The sequence below is a fragment of the Ursus americanus genome, chromosome 16 (genome assembly GCF_024610735.1).
Source record: "Ursus americanus isolate L20-20 chromosome 16, mUrsAme1.1.p, whole genome shotgun sequence".
Lineage (NCBI taxonomy): Eukaryota > Metazoa > Chordata > Mammalia > Carnivora > Ursidae > Ursus > Ursus americanus.
Genome location: NC_142142.1, coordinates 35,840,618 through 35,856,461, shown reverse-complemented (window position 1 = coordinate 35,856,461; position 15,844 = coordinate 35,840,618). Strand labels below are relative to the sequence as shown.

At 47.3% G+C, this 15,844-nt stretch overlaps 2 protein-coding genes across 10 annotated transcripts in view; one reads left to right on the top strand and one right to left on the bottom strand.

Annotated features, from left to right (window-relative positions):
* Positions 1–14,258, top strand: part of VPS26B (VPS26 retromer complex component B) — a 27,164-nt gene extending 12,906 nt beyond the window's left edge. Inside the window, exons 3-7 of one of the 2 annotated variants that reach the window (XM_045790741.2) lie at positions 2,646–2,810; positions 5,558–5,733; positions 7,328–7,470; positions 7,850–7,951; positions 14,154–14,258. In XM_045790741.2, coding sequence (XP_045646697.2) covers positions 2,646–2,810; positions 5,558–5,733; positions 7,328–7,470; positions 7,850–7,951; positions 14,154–14,243 — 676 coding nt within the window. In that variant the 3' untranslated portion in view covers positions 14,244–14,258. Of the gene's footprint in view, positions 1–2,645; positions 2,811–5,557; positions 5,734–7,327; positions 7,471–7,849; positions 10,159–14,153 lie in introns of those variants that run through there. The other variant, XM_045790742.2, reaches the window with a different exon arrangement.
* Positions 10,594–15,771, bottom strand: THYN1 (thymocyte nuclear protein 1). 8 transcript variants are annotated; one of them, XM_087868262.1, is made up of 8 exons: positions 15,613–15,771; positions 15,337–15,404; positions 13,457–13,638; positions 12,609–12,677; positions 12,168–12,260; positions 11,521–11,616; positions 11,131–11,281; positions 10,594–10,799 (listed from the first exon to the last, which is right to left on the bottom strand). In XM_087868262.1, the coding sequence occupies exons 2-8, from the start codon at positions 15,386–15,388 to the stop codon at positions 10,753–10,755; spliced, it is 690 nt and encodes a 229-aa protein (XP_087724388.1). In that variant the 5' UTR covers positions 15,389–15,404; positions 15,613–15,771; the 3' UTR covers positions 10,594–10,752. The 8 variants fall into 8 exon arrangements, with proteins under 8 accessions (XP_087724388.1, XP_045646706.2, XP_087724389.1 ...); XM_045790750.2 differs by having other exon boundaries at positions 15,337–15,473; positions 15,613–15,770; XM_087868263.1 differs by having other exon boundaries at positions 15,337–15,473; positions 15,617–15,769.
* Between the last annotated feature and the right edge of the window lie 73 nt (positions 15,772–15,844).

Genomic DNA, 15,844 nt, shown 5'->3' with positions numbered 1-15,844 from the left:
GTTAAGAGCAGCTTGTAGATGTCAATTCCAGATGGAGGGCTTGTATCTTACTGCTTAGGCCGAGGGGAAACATGAAGAGATCACTATTTCTTTTGTTTTCAGGTGGGGGAGTGGTTCTTTTGGATGGTTCCTATAAAGTCAGCATGTCCTGGGGCGCCTGGGTGGCTCAGTTGTTAAGCGTCTGCCTTCAGCTCAGGGCGTGACCCCGGGGTCCTGGGATCAAGCCCCGCATTGGGCTCCCTGCTCCACTGGGAGCCTGCTTCTTCCTCTCCCACTCCCCCTGCTTGTGTTCCCTCTCTCACTGGCTGTCTCTCTCTCTGTCAAATAAATAAATAAAATCTTAAAAAAAAATGTAAAAAACCCCAAAAACATGTCCTATTTGATGAATGGGTGAGCGCAGAGACAAAATTGTTGGAAGGCTAGCATGAGGTCATGAGTGTCTTACCTTAGTGGACACAGCGGGAGTGGGCAGCAAACAAGGAATTTAACGGACAGCAACAGAACTGACCAGTGAATGTAGATGCAGACAGATGGCTATCAGGAAGAAGGGATGGTTTGTAGTGAAGATGATTCATCCGATTTTAAAGTCTAAGGCACTGGCAAAATAGAGAGGTACAAAAGTTCACTAGACAATCAGAAATGCAAGCCTGGCACTCAGGACAGAGAAATGCACTGTTGGGAGTCTTCTTTTCAGAGGTAAAAACTGGTACATTTTTCAAGGAGGAGAGCTGAGGGAGAGAAAAGCCCAGGCAGGACCTATGAGAGGGATAGGAAGGTGGGGGTGGGAGGGGAGGTGAAGCAGGTAAAGCCCTCCTGTGGAACCTTGGGAAGAGCATTTCAAGGACGAGGAGGAAACGTTTTACTGTCCAGTGTTGAAACCGAAGCTGAAAAGGCAGGCTGCTGGGTTTGGCAACAGGGAAGAAGCTGCAGTAGTTAGAAGAGAACCCCTCCATGACCACTGTCCCTGACGAACGGTCAGGAGTGCAAGGCCTGGAGAGTGTTTTGGGGATTGAGGAGTTTGGGCCTTTATATAAAACTCAAAGGAGGAAACCTTTATTGGAGAGGGATTCGATATACTGAGGAAATTGGGAAACTCGAAGGCTCAAGAATGCCAGGCAGTAGTTCTCCACCACAGCTCCCATATTAGAATCACTTGGGAGGTTTGAAAAATGTTGACGCCTGTGTGCCTCTGCAGAGCAGTTAAATGTCAGCTCTGCCTGGGTATCTGGATTTTGGAAGCACCTCCCCCGAGGGCGCTTGTAATGTGCACCCAGATTGGAAGTCATTCTGCCAGATGGAGGAGGAAAAGGGTCTCTCTTGAGAGACAGAGGTACTGTTGGAAGGAGGAAAGGGTGGGCAAGGATACAGACGCACATTTAGGACCAAAGTAAGAAACAGCACAAGCAGAGAAGGGAGAGAATTATAAATCTTGACTTGGAAGGTCTTCCTCTTAGTGGAATGAAAGCTGTGTCTTCTACAGAGAGTTGGGAGAGGAGGCTTGAGAGCCTGAGCAAGTAGAAAAGGGTTAGGAACAAATAAGTACCTTGGAGAATGTGGCAGAAGTTACTGAGATGAATAAAAGGATTGCCAAGCATCAGTCAGGGCCACACAGAGGAGAGGAGCCAAATGTGTCACTGATCTGGTTAGCAGCTTTCTCCAGGAACAGCTGACAGGTGATGCAGATTATCTGAGTTTGTTTAGAAGAAAATATCATTAAGGGGGTGTTTCTCCATTCACTGGGAATTAGCAGAGTAAGTCAAGGGACAGGGATGCTGGAGATTGGCCGTGCTCGAGCAGCTGACTAGAGGGTCAGGCTTGGCACGCTAAGCCCTTCACGGTTGTGTCTCTGTCTTCTTCCCCTCTTGTCCTCTACCACAGCAACCCCTCCCCAAGGATCCAAGGTTCAGCCAGAGACTTTCTTTGTCCAAACCAGGACCTCTCCCACTTCTGCTGCTTTACTTATAAGGTCTGCTCTGCCTGAGCGCCCTTTTTTTCCCCCCATAGCACTTGATTCCTCTACCTGAATTAGCACTTGCCGTGTGTTCTAGTATTTCTGTTAGCTGGTCCACCTTCCCCAGTGGACTGTGAGCGTCCCATTCGTCCTATGCCTAGCAATAAACGTTTGCTAAATGAAGAGCTGACTGACTTTCTCCATTCCCTATCCCTCCTGTTTAATTTGAGGGACTTGGAAAATGCTAAATTGATTGAACATTGGTAAATAAACAGGCGTGCAAATATAAGAGTGTAAGACAGATGCCTGTGCCTGAAGACCCAGGAGTTAGTTGAAGAAAAGCCCGCACACAAATACACGGTAGGCAGTGGCGTTAGGATAACTTGCTGTGGGAGTATAGAGCAGAGAAATCACTTATATTTAGGGCAACGCTCTGAGCCGAGAGGCTGGGCTCGGACAGGCATTTGGGGGAAAGGTCTTTGAACTCCCTGCAACTGTAATTGCAAATTCTGTGCTTAAGTGCATGTGTTCATTTCTTCCTGGGAGGAGGCTCCGCAGAGGTAAATTCTCGAAGGAAGACAAAGCCCCAAAAGTTAACCACCATAAGAGCTTGTCTCCAGTCTGCCTGGTGCATGGATCGAGGCAGCATGTGGAGACCGGGAGTGTTCCTTCACGACACATCTGTCTCCTACAGGTATTTCCTTCGGGCTACCATCAGCCGCCGCCTCAATGATGTCGTCAAAGAGATGGACATTGTAGTCCACACGCTCAGCACGTACCCAGAGCTGAACTCCTCCATCAAGATGGAGGTTGGGATCGAGGACTGCCTGCACATCGAGTTTGAGTATAATAAGTCCAAGTAAGTATCCAGGGCCCCACCGTCGTGGAGAATTATTGAGGGAGGTAGGTAAGATAGGACCTGATGAGAATACAAGTGGCAGAGCCCTGGCCACGGTGGCTCATAGTGCTGTAGGGGAGGCCACTGACCTGGCACTGTGAATATATGTGCCAGGCTGCTGAAAGGTGGACCAGGAAATTCAACTTCATTTTACTTAAACTAAACGGAAATTAAGAAGGTACATTTAAGTTAAATATCCTACATTGTCTTTCAAGGTCAATCCAAACTAACTTTAAGGTTATTTTGGATGTAGATACAGCTCTTTCCTTCTACTGACGAAAATAATCTCAGAATACAATTCCTGTTAGCATTTGTATCCTATATACAGTATGTGTCTAGAAATCAATGTGAAGAAACCACACAACGGCCATAGTTCACTGCTTCCTCCTGAACTTAAATGAATTATATAGCAAAGAACACCTGGTGCCTTTTTATGAGGGTCTTTAAATAATTTTGACTGGCAAGTTGGGAAGCCGTGTATGTTTTAAACTGTTTGTTGTCCAAACATGAAAATATTTAAGTGCAGGGCCCCTGGGCAGCTCAGTTGGTTAAGCATCTGCCTTCAGCTCAGGTCATGATCCCAAGGTCCTGGGATCGAGCCCTGCATTGGGCTCCTTGCTCCGCGGGGAGCCTGCTTCTCCTCCCCCGTCCCTCCCCCTGCTTGCACTTTCTCTCTCCCTCTCAAATAAATTAAAAATCTTAAAAAAAAAATAAATATTTAAGTGCTTGTAAATCATGAAACTTACTGACACTTCAAAAGTATACCACAAGCATCTTTCTTTTCAGTATAATACATTCCTGAAAATGTTTGAAAATCAGATATGCAAAAGTAAAAGTGTATTCTATTCACAGAGAGCTGAAAAAAGAAATTAGAGTCTCTAGGGTTCTTACTGGGGAGACCCTCATATCAGACCCACTCTTATCCAGGGGGTCAGATAGTAGGGGTTAGGAATAGGGCTTTTTAAAAAAAAAACTAGCAACATACGTGCTTCCTAGAACAGGGGTGAGGGAAAGGCCTGTTTTTTCCCCTGCCCCTGGCCTGGAACCACTCGTGACGCAGAACGGGCCCTGCTTGACATGGCCCCACCTGTGGAATGGAGTGGGGCGAGCTGGGAGGGAGGTTGAGCTGGGCCAGGCAAGGACACATAAGGCAACAGCCTTCTTCCGCATTCTCCTCACAGCCTCAGAGCTCTGTGGGCCTTCTGGAAAGGAGCCACCAAAAGTGCCTGCCCACCAGCTCTCCAGCTACCTGGTAGAAGGGGTGGCTGGCAGGGAGTGCTGCCTTGTAGGAGGAGCTCAGAATAGCTGTCAGTCAGCCAGATGTTCAAGACCAAGTGTGGTATGTGAAGGGCTCTTTAGAGAGCCCACCCCATGACCCCAGGAACTGGATGTTCCGACCTGTCCTGCCTTTTCGGAGCAGGCTGCTGTGTAAGGACACACTGTCTCTATCATATAGTCCCATTCTGCCAGTAAGGATTGGCCTTGGAGTAAGATTAGCAGGTACTAACATGTTTGACCTTGGGTTTCTCCTCTGAAAAGTGGAGACAGGTTAGTAGGTTTCAAACACATACAGAAAGGATGAAGTGAAAGAAGAGTGGGGTCCAGGGTTCTAGGCCCTCCACAGGAGTTTCTCAAGTATTAATGCTTCTGCATAGGATTTCATTTAGAATAAAGAATGTTCTGTTTATCAAAGTTTAAAAACCCCTAGAATCTGTGCTCTCTTAGCATTCCTTCTCAAATGCTGCAAACAGCCTCCATTCTGATTTTGTAAGTGTTCTTAGATTATCTGCTAAGAATGTCTGCCCAGTTAGACTGTAAGCAGAAAGGCAACATGAAATAGTGGGGAGAACACAAGCCTAGGAATTAGGCATCAGAGTTCACATCCTGTGTCTGTCCCCTACTTAAATCCTTGTTCAAGTATTTATCTTCTTTGAACTTCCTTTTCTTCACCTGTAATATAAGGAGGTTAAATTCTAAAGTTCCTGCCAACACTCCTGTCCCATGATTCTGAGCTTCAGGTTTGAAGATTTTCCTCTCTTCCTGTAAGCCTGTTACAGGCCTATGCACACGCAGACCACTGGTATTCCAGACTGACTCGAAGAGAAATTCTGGAAAGGTCAGAAAGCGTTATGCAGCATGGCCAAATTCATAAGAGCTCACAGAGCACAAGCCATGTGAGCAGGGCCCAGAGACAAGGTGCTGGTGGAGCATAACGCGTGCATCTTGCTCTGCCGCTCCTGCCTGGACTGTCACGTCTAGCAGACAGAACTGTTTGCTGCAGACGATTGAGGCCCAGTTGCCAAAAGACATTTTGTGAGCTCAGAGCGAGACCTGGTTCCTACCTTTGTGGGGCTGGCTTCCCACACATTGGGACATCTAAAACAACACGAACAAAAGGTATAAAAGAAATTAAAGTGCTGAGGAGATAGATGAGATGGGCGAGCACAGGGTGGGTGATGTAACATGCAAGAGGAATGTCCTTTGAGTTGTATATGGAAAAATGGAACAGAAGTTACTATGATTCCAATAAAGAACATATTGGGAAATCATTCTGCAAGGGCAGTTGTGGTAAGAACGTGGGTGCGTGTGCACTGTGATTCCCATCTTCAACCAACCTGCTTGGTGGCGTCTGCTCCCCAGAAACCCAGGAGATCTGGAAATGTGCAAAGTTTGGCTGCCGTATTCACATCTTATTTTCTCTTCCCCAGATACCACTTGAAAGATGTCATTGTAGGAAAGATCTACTTCCTCTTGGTGAGAATCAAAATCAAGCACATGGAGATAGATATCATCAAGCGGGAAACGACAGGCACAGGCCCCAATGTGTACCACGAGAACGACACGATAGCCAAGTATGAGATCATGGATGGGGCGCCCGTGAGAGGTGAGCATCCTGGCACCCAGCCCACAGCTGCCTCACCCGTGCCCCCAGGTCCCGCACAGAGTTTTGGAGGGGCCAAGGGATTATACAGCTAAAGTAAGATTTCCTAGTCACCTATAATTTCTCATCTCTAATCGTTCACTGTGGATCCCGGTAAAGAGGAAGAGGAGGGCTGGGTATGTGGAACTCCAAGCTCCTTCCCCACCTTCACCCAGAAAAGCTCCACGTTGGCCTCGTCTACATACTGAGCTCACACCTCTTAAAATAACAAAAGCTTGGAAAATACTGGCTTAGCAGATACAGTTTGAACGTTTTACTACTTTTGGAGTTTTTGCTGCTAGGGAGCAAGAGATTAGCGCAGAATAATCATTTGTGTTCCTTAGTTCTAGCTCTAGCCAAATGATTCATTCTCCGAATTCATTCACCAAGTGTAGATACTCTGGGTGGTACTACCAGGTGCACAGACAGCACTGGGAAGGGGACAGAAAACAGTACCGCACCGCCCACCCCCACAGCTGACATTACCTCTGGAATGGATGGAGCCGAAAGCTTTGTTAGTTGGGGAATCCGTGATTATTTGGGAGTAGCTATCTTTATGTTCCCCTGGCTCCGCAGCCACTGATCACGAAGAATTATGTTTGCATTTAGAAGTGCTTGGTTGTGCCACGGTTTTATTCAGCTTGTTCCCACGTGTGTGTTCCATGTGGAAGGAGGGGACAATGACAGCAGATTCTTGAGCATCACCATGCCAGGTCTGGGGTCGGGGGCGGGGATAGGACTGAGCTCTCCTGACTCTCTGAATGTGCCATTTTTTCACCAGCTGCACAAGTAGAGCCACTTGTCATTTTCTCTGAGAAATAAGACAAAACAGCAGATAATTAATGGTGCATTTTATATTTAGCTTTAGACTACATTATAGGTTTGGCCTTTCTCAGTAGAATTACTGCCCTAATTTCATTTCACTTAAATTAGGAAAGGTAGGGTGTTAGAGCTGTAAGAGATCAGAAATACCACATAGTCTGATTCCACAATTTCCCACAAGAGGAAATTAAGGTCCAGAGAAAGCAATAGACTAACTCAGAAGTCATAGAACTGGTTAATGGAGAACTAAGGCCAGAATGAGGATTTTCTCTTTTCCAGACCACTGTACCACTGTGCCAATCCATCTCAGAGTGGACATGTATTTTGGAGGGCATGCACTAACTAGGATGGAGGAAAGTGGCATCGAAATTGCCGGGTGACATGATGAGTTAGCTGGGGTTGGACACTTGGCTTGTGAAAACCCAACGACTAGACACATTACGTATAATCAAAAGATGCTTAGCAGTAGGATCCCATGCTGTTCAGACTCACGGGTCTGTGTATCAGGGCAGTGAGAGAAGGTGCAGCGGGACCTGGGGTGGAAGTGCAGAGTCACCTTTTTGCTTCAGCAGATCATGGAGCCGCAGAATGCGAATCCCCACCAGGCAGAAGCATTCCCTTGGTGTTCCATGACATGCTCAGGTGGCCTCTCCCCTGCTGTGGGCAGAGAGTGCCTCGGTATCAGGTAGGGTGGGTCACTTTGCCCTTTGCTCTGATACCTGCCTGGCCCTTACAGGAGAGTCCATCCCAATCCGGCTCTTCCTGGCGGGCTACGAGCTCACCCCCACCATGCGGGACATCAACAAGAAGTTCTCTGTGCGCTATTACCTCAACCTGGTGCTGATCGACGAGGAGGAACGGCGCTACTTCAAACAGCAGGTGAGGCCCGGGCACCTCCCCAAGACCCCTGGTGGCCCTCGAGCGGACAGATGAAGCAGAACGGTACGGGGGAGAGAGTCTACATGTGTCTGTGCCACTTGTTAGTTCACCGAGAGGGAGTCCCACAGCAAGAATGAGGGCTCCCACCTGACACATCGAGACTGCTTCCTCAGGCCCAGGCCCTGCCACCACTCTACCCGTCCTGCCCACACATCAGAAGGCGCTCTGGGGTGGTATGGGCAACTGCTGTCACTGGGGAGAGAGAAGCAGAGGAGGTTTTGCTAAGATGCCCGGGAGAAAGTTGGAGTCTCTAGGAACCCCCACCCCCATGCCTCCCTCTCAAGGTAGCCTGTTGCCCCCCACCCCCCCCATTCTGCAGGAAGTGGTGTTGTGGCGGAAAGGCGACATCGTACGGAAGAGCATGTCCCACCAGGCAGCCATCGCCTCACAGCGCTTCGAGGGCACAACCTCCCTGGGTGAGGTGCGGACCCCCAGCCAGCTATCTGACAACAACAGCAGGCAGTAGGCCCCCAGGGCCAGGAAGCGGCTGGGCTTCCACCCCAGCACCCCTGTCTACCAAACACCAGCGGCTGGGGGAGGGGGAGGACAGTGTGATGCTCAACTGACCTGTTACTTGCAACCTGAAAACAAATCGTGTTTTGACTTAAATTCTTTTTTCTAAAGAACCTAAGGGGCTTGGATTGGGAGGCAGTCTCCTTGAGATTCTGCAGCTGATGTGGGAGTAGGGAGAGGTACCAACCTGGTCTCTCTGGGGAAGAGAGCCTTCTGTTGAGGCCTTCCATGTGGGGCTGCCTTGCATTTTAAAGGAGAGCAGAGAGCAGGCATCCTTGGCTCCTGGGTCTCTGAGCTTCCTGATACAGGATCTGAGCATGTCCCTGGATTTCTGAGCTGCCAACGGGGCCCGGGGTAGTCGCATCTTATTCTCCCCTCTGCTACCCCTGCCCTATCCTAGATGGCAGGGGGAGACTCAAGGTCAGGAAGCTGCCTCTTTGGGAGTCTTGGATGTGGTGCTTTGAAGTTTCCACAAGCCACCTCCTTTCTGGGCTTTCTCTCACTGCTGGCACCCAGGCACCTCCCTTCTTCATCTTCTACGGACTCTTGTCAGTAACGTCCTGGAACAGAAGCCTGCGGAAGGGCCTTTGGCTGTTATCCCCTCACCTGTGAGAAATTCTGGGCACAGAGACACCCTGGGGTCGGTACCATGCATGGATGGCAGCGGTGTTGAACCCAGGAGGCCAAGCCAGGCCCACTGAGGAAGAAGTATGGTGACTGTGCGCGGTAGCTGTCTGCCTTCACCCTGGGACTGTGCTCCCCAGCCCCTGGGGCTGGATGGTTCTAGGGTATTGCTCTGTGCTATAGCAAGCCTAGACAAGGGCATCTGTTTCCTTTAAGAGATCCCGGGAAGGGGCCCTGATCTCTTTGCTTCCCTAAGAATGGATCCTCATCACTCCTTGCTCTCTCTCCATTTAGTTTCTGGGAATTGGGGCTTGGAAGTGTCTTACTGTCGCCCATGTCCCCTCACTCTCTGAGTTTCAGGAGGGACGTCAGAGCCTCAGCAGAAGGCTGCTACACAACTTCAGAATACTTCTGCTTGCCAAATTATGTCTTCGTCTTCACCAGTTGACTGACCAGAGTTTAGGACCATTGATGTTTTTGTTTTAAAAACATACATAAAAACTCTTGTTACGCTAAAGGAGAGGGGGACTTCCCTCTGTTGCACTGTGTGTGGGCCCAGTGGAGTAAAGGTATTGACATCCTTTTCTGCCTCATCTGGAAATGACCTATTGGCCTCCCTTCCCTTCAAGCAGACCCCCTGGCCAATAAGTACAATATTTGGTTGTCTGAGTTCTCCATAATTTGGAAAGCAGAGGGGTTGGTTCCTGTGTCATCTTTTAGTGTGGAAAATTCAGACTCCTCTTTTCCTCAGAAATCAGTGCAGTCATGAGCCTCTGACTGGGCAGGACTCATGGGTCAGGACTGAGACTGGAGGAAAAGATACTGGGATGACACTTGAGGTTGACTGGGGACAGCAGAACCAAGGAAGGTAAGGTGGTTCCCCCCCATGCTTGGACCCCGAGTACAGGTGCAACGGACAATCCCATGGGATCAGGATTACCCACCCAGTTGCCCCTGGATTATCAAGGTTGGGGCTTAAGTGTGTAGGGGAGGCAGGTTCTGTGTTCCTTGCCTTTTCCACAACATGAGATTAGGCTCTGGTGTGCCTCCCGTAATAGCTGGTATTCTAACTAGAAAGGACCTGTCAAGTCCTCTGCCTCCCAACTGACAACCCAAATTCATTTTCCAACTTTCCTAACATCTTAAACCTTTCTTCTGGGAGAACTAGAAGGTAGAATTTGATTTTATTCTCTCAGGAGCTGTGCATAAGCCAGGTCTTGTTTTCCCTCACTCTGCCCCCATTCACTCCTTGTCTGTGCAACTGTGGAGGTAAGGGGAGGCCCTGCCCCCACCTTTACCCCCATACCTGGGAGTGCATAGGTACTAAACCAAGCAGTGCAACTTATAATTAAGCAGCTGCAGTGTTTACATGTTTCTTAATGTGTCGTCTTTTCAATGGCTGTATTTTAAAAAAAAGAACACTTGTTTCAGTTGTCTCTCTGATTAAAGGAAGCCCCTGTGGCTTGGAGGCATTGTGCCCATGGTCCACCAGGGTCTGTGGTTTCTTGTCTTACACTGTCCCACTCACACCCAAGGGGAGAAAAAACAACCACCCTGATCCAGCACAAGGCCTGCCCTCACCATGGCCTCAGCCCCTGGCGAACAGTGATGTTTTATTAACACCCGTTTTAGACAAGCACATGCTGAGAAAGGAATTCCAGTTGTACCCTCATCTGGCAAGCTGTGCCAAAACTGCTAATGGTTTACACTCCTGTGGGGCGCAGATGACTTCAGGGGCAGGTGCAGAAGGCCGGTGTAGAAAGACAGAAGTTCGTTTCAGTAGGTGGTAACAGACTGAACCGTGCACCCTGGTATTTGCTACAGTAAAGGAAGATGGTAGAAATAAGCGGGCATCTTATCAAGGGGCAGAAGATCTACGGTGGAGTATTCTATTCCAATGCCATTTTAAAAGAACAGCTTCCTGACTTTGATTCTAATGTTTTATTGGAAAAGGTACACGAAAACCACCTATGTACACAAGGCCAGGTGAACGTAACACGCGAGCCGCCACACACCTTCTTTCGTCTTATAAAAGCTTGGTTTCTTTGAAGTAATGTCTTGCGCATTCCAGCAACAGTGTTCCAGTTAACTTGGCTCCTTTTCCTCCAGGCTCAAAATAAAATTAAACTCCTCTACCAAAGAAGGGGAAAAGAAAGCAAAGTATTATTTGTGTGTCTCCCCTTGAACAGGGAGGTTGTGCTGGGCATTTCACATTGTTACTGAGGCAGTAGTCATTCATTCAGAAACTGTTTATGGAGTGGTTCAGTATGTCCCAAGCACTGCGAGGTAGTGGGTACGTAGTAATGGCTAACTCCGGACATATTTCCTCCCTCATGGATGTTACAGGTGAGGAGACCAGCTCAGAAAAGTTCAATACCATGCCCAAGTTTAATCACTAGTAAATGTGAGTTCATGGAGTCCTCCTGGTATGTGGGTAACATAAAGCAAAGGGCCCGCTCTTACCTGCGGTCAGGGGCTGAACTGAGAGTCTCTGGCGAGTGAAGAGAGCCATATTTTTTAAGGGGCCTCCAGTGGTTTTGTGAGCTTGGTAATGGGTTTTGAGCTCAGCCAGGGTAATGTAACGCTTCATCATCCGAACAAACTGGACATCCACCTGTATGACAGAAAGACACGTTCAGGTCGATTCTGTCCACGGTGTGTTTTAGCTTCTTGTGGGAGGGTCTTATGGGCAGGACTGCCAGTGTTCTGTTCTTATCCCCAAAGCCAGGGTAACCTCATCTGAGTGTAAGAGCTGGACTCTGTACCTTAACCTAAAGACACCGCACACCTTCTTCCTCCCTCTCATTGTCCATCCGTTTCCTCTCATGAAATAGGAAAAATAGTAGTCTTTACCATGGACCATTTGGGGTTGTCTTCTTTGCTGGATGGGTCATAATGGGGATTGTTTTTCTCAAACTGTGTGTGGTCTGGGTAAGCCTCCTTCACAATCTGAAACCAAAACCAAGTCTCAGATCATTTGCCTGTAGTCAGCTCCATGGCCAATTTTTAATTCAAGTCCAACTTTCACTTCTGACCCTGCACATACTCAGCTCTTCGTGCTGTAGGGCCACTAAATCTGGAAATAACACAATCTAGAGCAAGCCCAGGAAATCAAACCTGTTTTGACAAAAATCTTAAAAGTAGGTTTAAAACCAAGTATTAAAGTTTATTATTGGTACCACTGTTTTTCCACCTGCAGTTAATAATCTTATCTTAATAACTCCTGGTTTGGAAGAGCTATCATCAGGTCTGTTTTTGAGTGAAAGACCAAGGCACAGAAATGAAGTCTGTACCAGGGGGACCTGAAATGAGGCCTGCCATGTTATAGTCCTTGCTGTATTGGAAGGGGCCAGGCTGGTTTTTCCATATTCTTGTGACATCAGGGAAGGGGAGGAGAGTACTTCTTTTTTTGTTACTGATCTAAGCTGTGTTCCTTTATATCTATATGAGGAAGTCTCCCTGAAGGGAGAGGGATTAAGACGAATGCTCATACAACTAACCTTCACAAGTCCTGCAATGCCTGGCTCTTTGCAGTTGCTATGGTAGAAGAAGGCTTCTTGCTCCAGCTTCATGGCTCGAAGGAAGTTCCGGGCCTATCCCAGGGGACAATAAACAACAACTATCCACCTCACCCCCTGGAAAACACTAGTTAGCGGAAATCAAGTCTGCTTTTTTTTAGATGAGTTTTTTTTTTTGCAGCTTCTCTCCAATTCAGTACGTGCCTTTGCCAAGATACCCAGACTTGTATGCAGACATTGGCCAGAACACAGGCCATTTGTAAACTGCATGCAGAGGAATTAGGGTAGTTTTGAATACATGTTCAGGTTTGGGATCTGGCAAAAAACAATGTTGGCCAAGAGATTTTGCTACTGAATAAGTCCTAGGAAGGAGGCAGGCATTTCTCTGACCCTGGGTCTCAGGCCCTGCTCTTTCCCTCTTACCTGGTAGTTGCGAACACCATCCCAGCATGCTGTCTGCTTGGGCTGTGCTTTAAGATCCTCAATGCTGAACTAGGCAACAGAAAATGAATTCATTAAACAGTCTTAGGGCCAGTTGGTAGTATATGGAAGTAGACAGTTTCTTCCCCTATGTTGAGGGTACTAGTTGCTGTAGTGGAAGTCTGTAGTTTCCTGCGAAGTAGTTCCACAGAGCCACTTCTACTGGGCAAATGTAGAGTAAGCTTTGTGTTGCCTTGTTATCCTTGCTAATTAAAAGGTTTAGTTGAATAGATAATCTAGATGATAAAATAATCTGTCGGTTATTTGTATTTCACTCATTAAATATTATATATTTCTATTTTCTCCAGGCTGTTATTAAAATTGATTTAATTCACTGAATAAATACTAACTGTTGGCAGAGAGATACGTAGGAGTATGGTAGGTGGCAAGAGTAAGGCAACCCAAGATTGAAATGTTGCCCAGGTGAGGGCTTGGCAAACTATAGCTTCATGCCCATGCCTGATTTTGTTACTGGAGCACAGCCACACCATCGGATTACTTGTTGCTCATAGCCACTTTCTTGCAATAACAGCAGAGCTGAAACAGCAACCTTAAGACCCAGAAACCTAAAATATTTATTATCTGGCCTTTTATGGAGAAAGTTTGCCACCCCCTGCCCTAGATAAAGGATTCACAAGACAGTTGCTGGTAATAAGTCCTGCTAATTTTATTCCTTATAATCTTTTTCCTAACCCTACCCTTCAGAGAAGCTGGTGATGGAACCCTGTGGTGTCCCATATTCACTTCTTACTTGAAAAAACAACTTGACGGGATGAGATACCTAGTCTCACCTTCACATCTACACCTTTCTCTAGTCGGCTTTCTGGCTCGGACTTCATCAGCCAGTAATTACTTAGATTCTTCCCACTGTCTTTAGAGGCTGAAGTCTTCTCCGGGCTGGAGTTACCCATTGTAGCTGATACCCCTGCTGGGTTCTTAGTCTTGGTACGTTTTCCTGCTGGTCCCTTATTGTCTGCAATGGAAGCAAAAAGAAACTGGTCATGCCTGCTGAGAAGTAACGCTCTATTGTGGGGAAAGCACATGCTTTGGAATCAGACCTGGATCCAAATCCTGGATCTGTCAATTACTGGCAGTAGCAGCTGAATTGCTGAACTTCAGTTTCTCTATAAAAATGGGACAGGAATGCCCACCTTACAGGGTATCTCCTGGATTATCCATTGAGTGGGATAAGAATAGCGTACGTGGTCCTGGGTTGGGACTGATAGAGTCCCTGGTTTCTATTAAGTATATTCTTTTCTTTCCCTCACTCTCTTCTGTGCCTTTGCTGAGGCTCTCTCTCCAATAAGGAAACTGAACACCTACTCCACAGACTTATTTTGAAGATTAAATAATGTAATGCAAACAATGGGCTTAAATAATGGCTGGCATTATAATAAATGCTCAGTAAATATTATTCTCATCACCATCTCGTGGTTCTTTTTTTTGCTTGCTTACTGTGCTTTGTGGCCTGCCTCCTGCTCCTTGAAGGTACCAAGGTGCCAAGAGAGACGTTGGATAAGACAGTTCATTCTGGACTTCGCAGACGTGGCAAAGATGATTTTTTCCAAAGAGAATTAGAGAAAATGTGCCTGGAACATAGTAGGCACTCAATAGCTAACAGTTGTTCAATTCTTACTATATAAGCTCTATTTGTTACCCTCACAGTAACTCAGTTAATCTACATAATGTATGAAATGTTCTGTTCATCTGCTAAATGTGCCCCAGATTACACATTTCAGTAAATGGTATAATCAGGAACTGTCCCCTGGTCTATCTGAATCCACACTTAATGACCATACTACACCACCTCTGAATTAAGTCCCAGTTCCTACATCAGCTCTCATTAAGTATCATTTATAGATGTCTAGTAGTTAGATCCTCCCTAGCCTAGTTTTTAGGTGGTCCCTTTGGAGTTAAGCACACTGCAAACACCATTATGTGTTGTTAAATAACACAGTGTGTTGTAGTCAGTCCAAAAGCACATTCTCTACCTTCAGTTGCTTTGTTCCTGTTCTTCATCTTCCATTCATCCTTGTGAATATAAAAATGGCATCCTGTTTTCTTTGCCTGTGGGAAGCTTTTCCATTCTTTAAGGATGGACTCAAGTTCCACTTCCTTCTCAAGGTGTTCCTCCCTGCTCTCATACCCTTAAGCCGTGGTTTTCTAAGACACTTTCACTTATGTCTGTTTGCATTTTCCATGAGAGCACAACCGTATGTTCTTTACCTTTGTACAACCCACCCCGTATCTACACGAAACAACTATTGCTTCAATGAACAAACAGAAGAGGCTCTGGGTATAAGCTTGGTGGGAAGAGAAAAGAAGATGGAGGGCAATTAGGGATAACATTAACAAAAAACAATCCACAAAGGATTTTCCCCATAGGCAGGGAGTTGAAAGTGAACAGTATTTTTTTTTTTTTAAGATTTATTTATTTATTTGAGAGACGGAGTGTGTGAGAGCTTGGATATGAGCAGAGGGAGAGGGACGAGAGAAGCAGTGTCCCCGCTGAGCTCCATCCCACTCTTAAGATGATGACCTGAGCGGAAAACAAGAGTCCCACGCTCAACGGACTGAGCCACCCAGGAGCCCTGAAAGTGAACAGTATTAAACAGATCCTAGAGAAACTTGCTTTACAGGGCTGCCTTTTTGCAGCCTAGGTGCAGCTCACCTGGCCCAGCAGGCCCAGCAGCCCCGGCGAGCCTCTTCCGGGGTTTCGGCATGGTTTTCCTGCGGGAGCTGAAGAGCAGAGGATTCCAAATCAACCAAGAGAAACAAGACGCAGCTCTGTTATCTGCCCCCAGAAACCTGCGCAGAGCAAGATGGAAACAATGAGAGGAATCTGAGTCTCAGCCCCGAGGGGCTTTTGCGGAGAACAGATGCAACTGGGCTTGGGCCCCTCAAATCCTCCCCAGTTATCTACACCCCCATCTCCATCTTGCATAACCTGCCGCTAAAGTCTCCTCGGTTCTCTCCCTGATCCTTCTCTCATTCAGTCACCACTCTCCCGACCCACTGATCCCACGACTCCGTATACAGAACCCCACCCAGGCGCCGAAGGCCGGCAACAGAGTCCACCCCGCTCTAAGTAACATACGGCACTTTCGCACCGCGGCCCTAGGGATCTCTGGGAGTTGTAGTCCCGCTCTTTGAGCAGGCCCGCCTGAATCCGGGCCGTG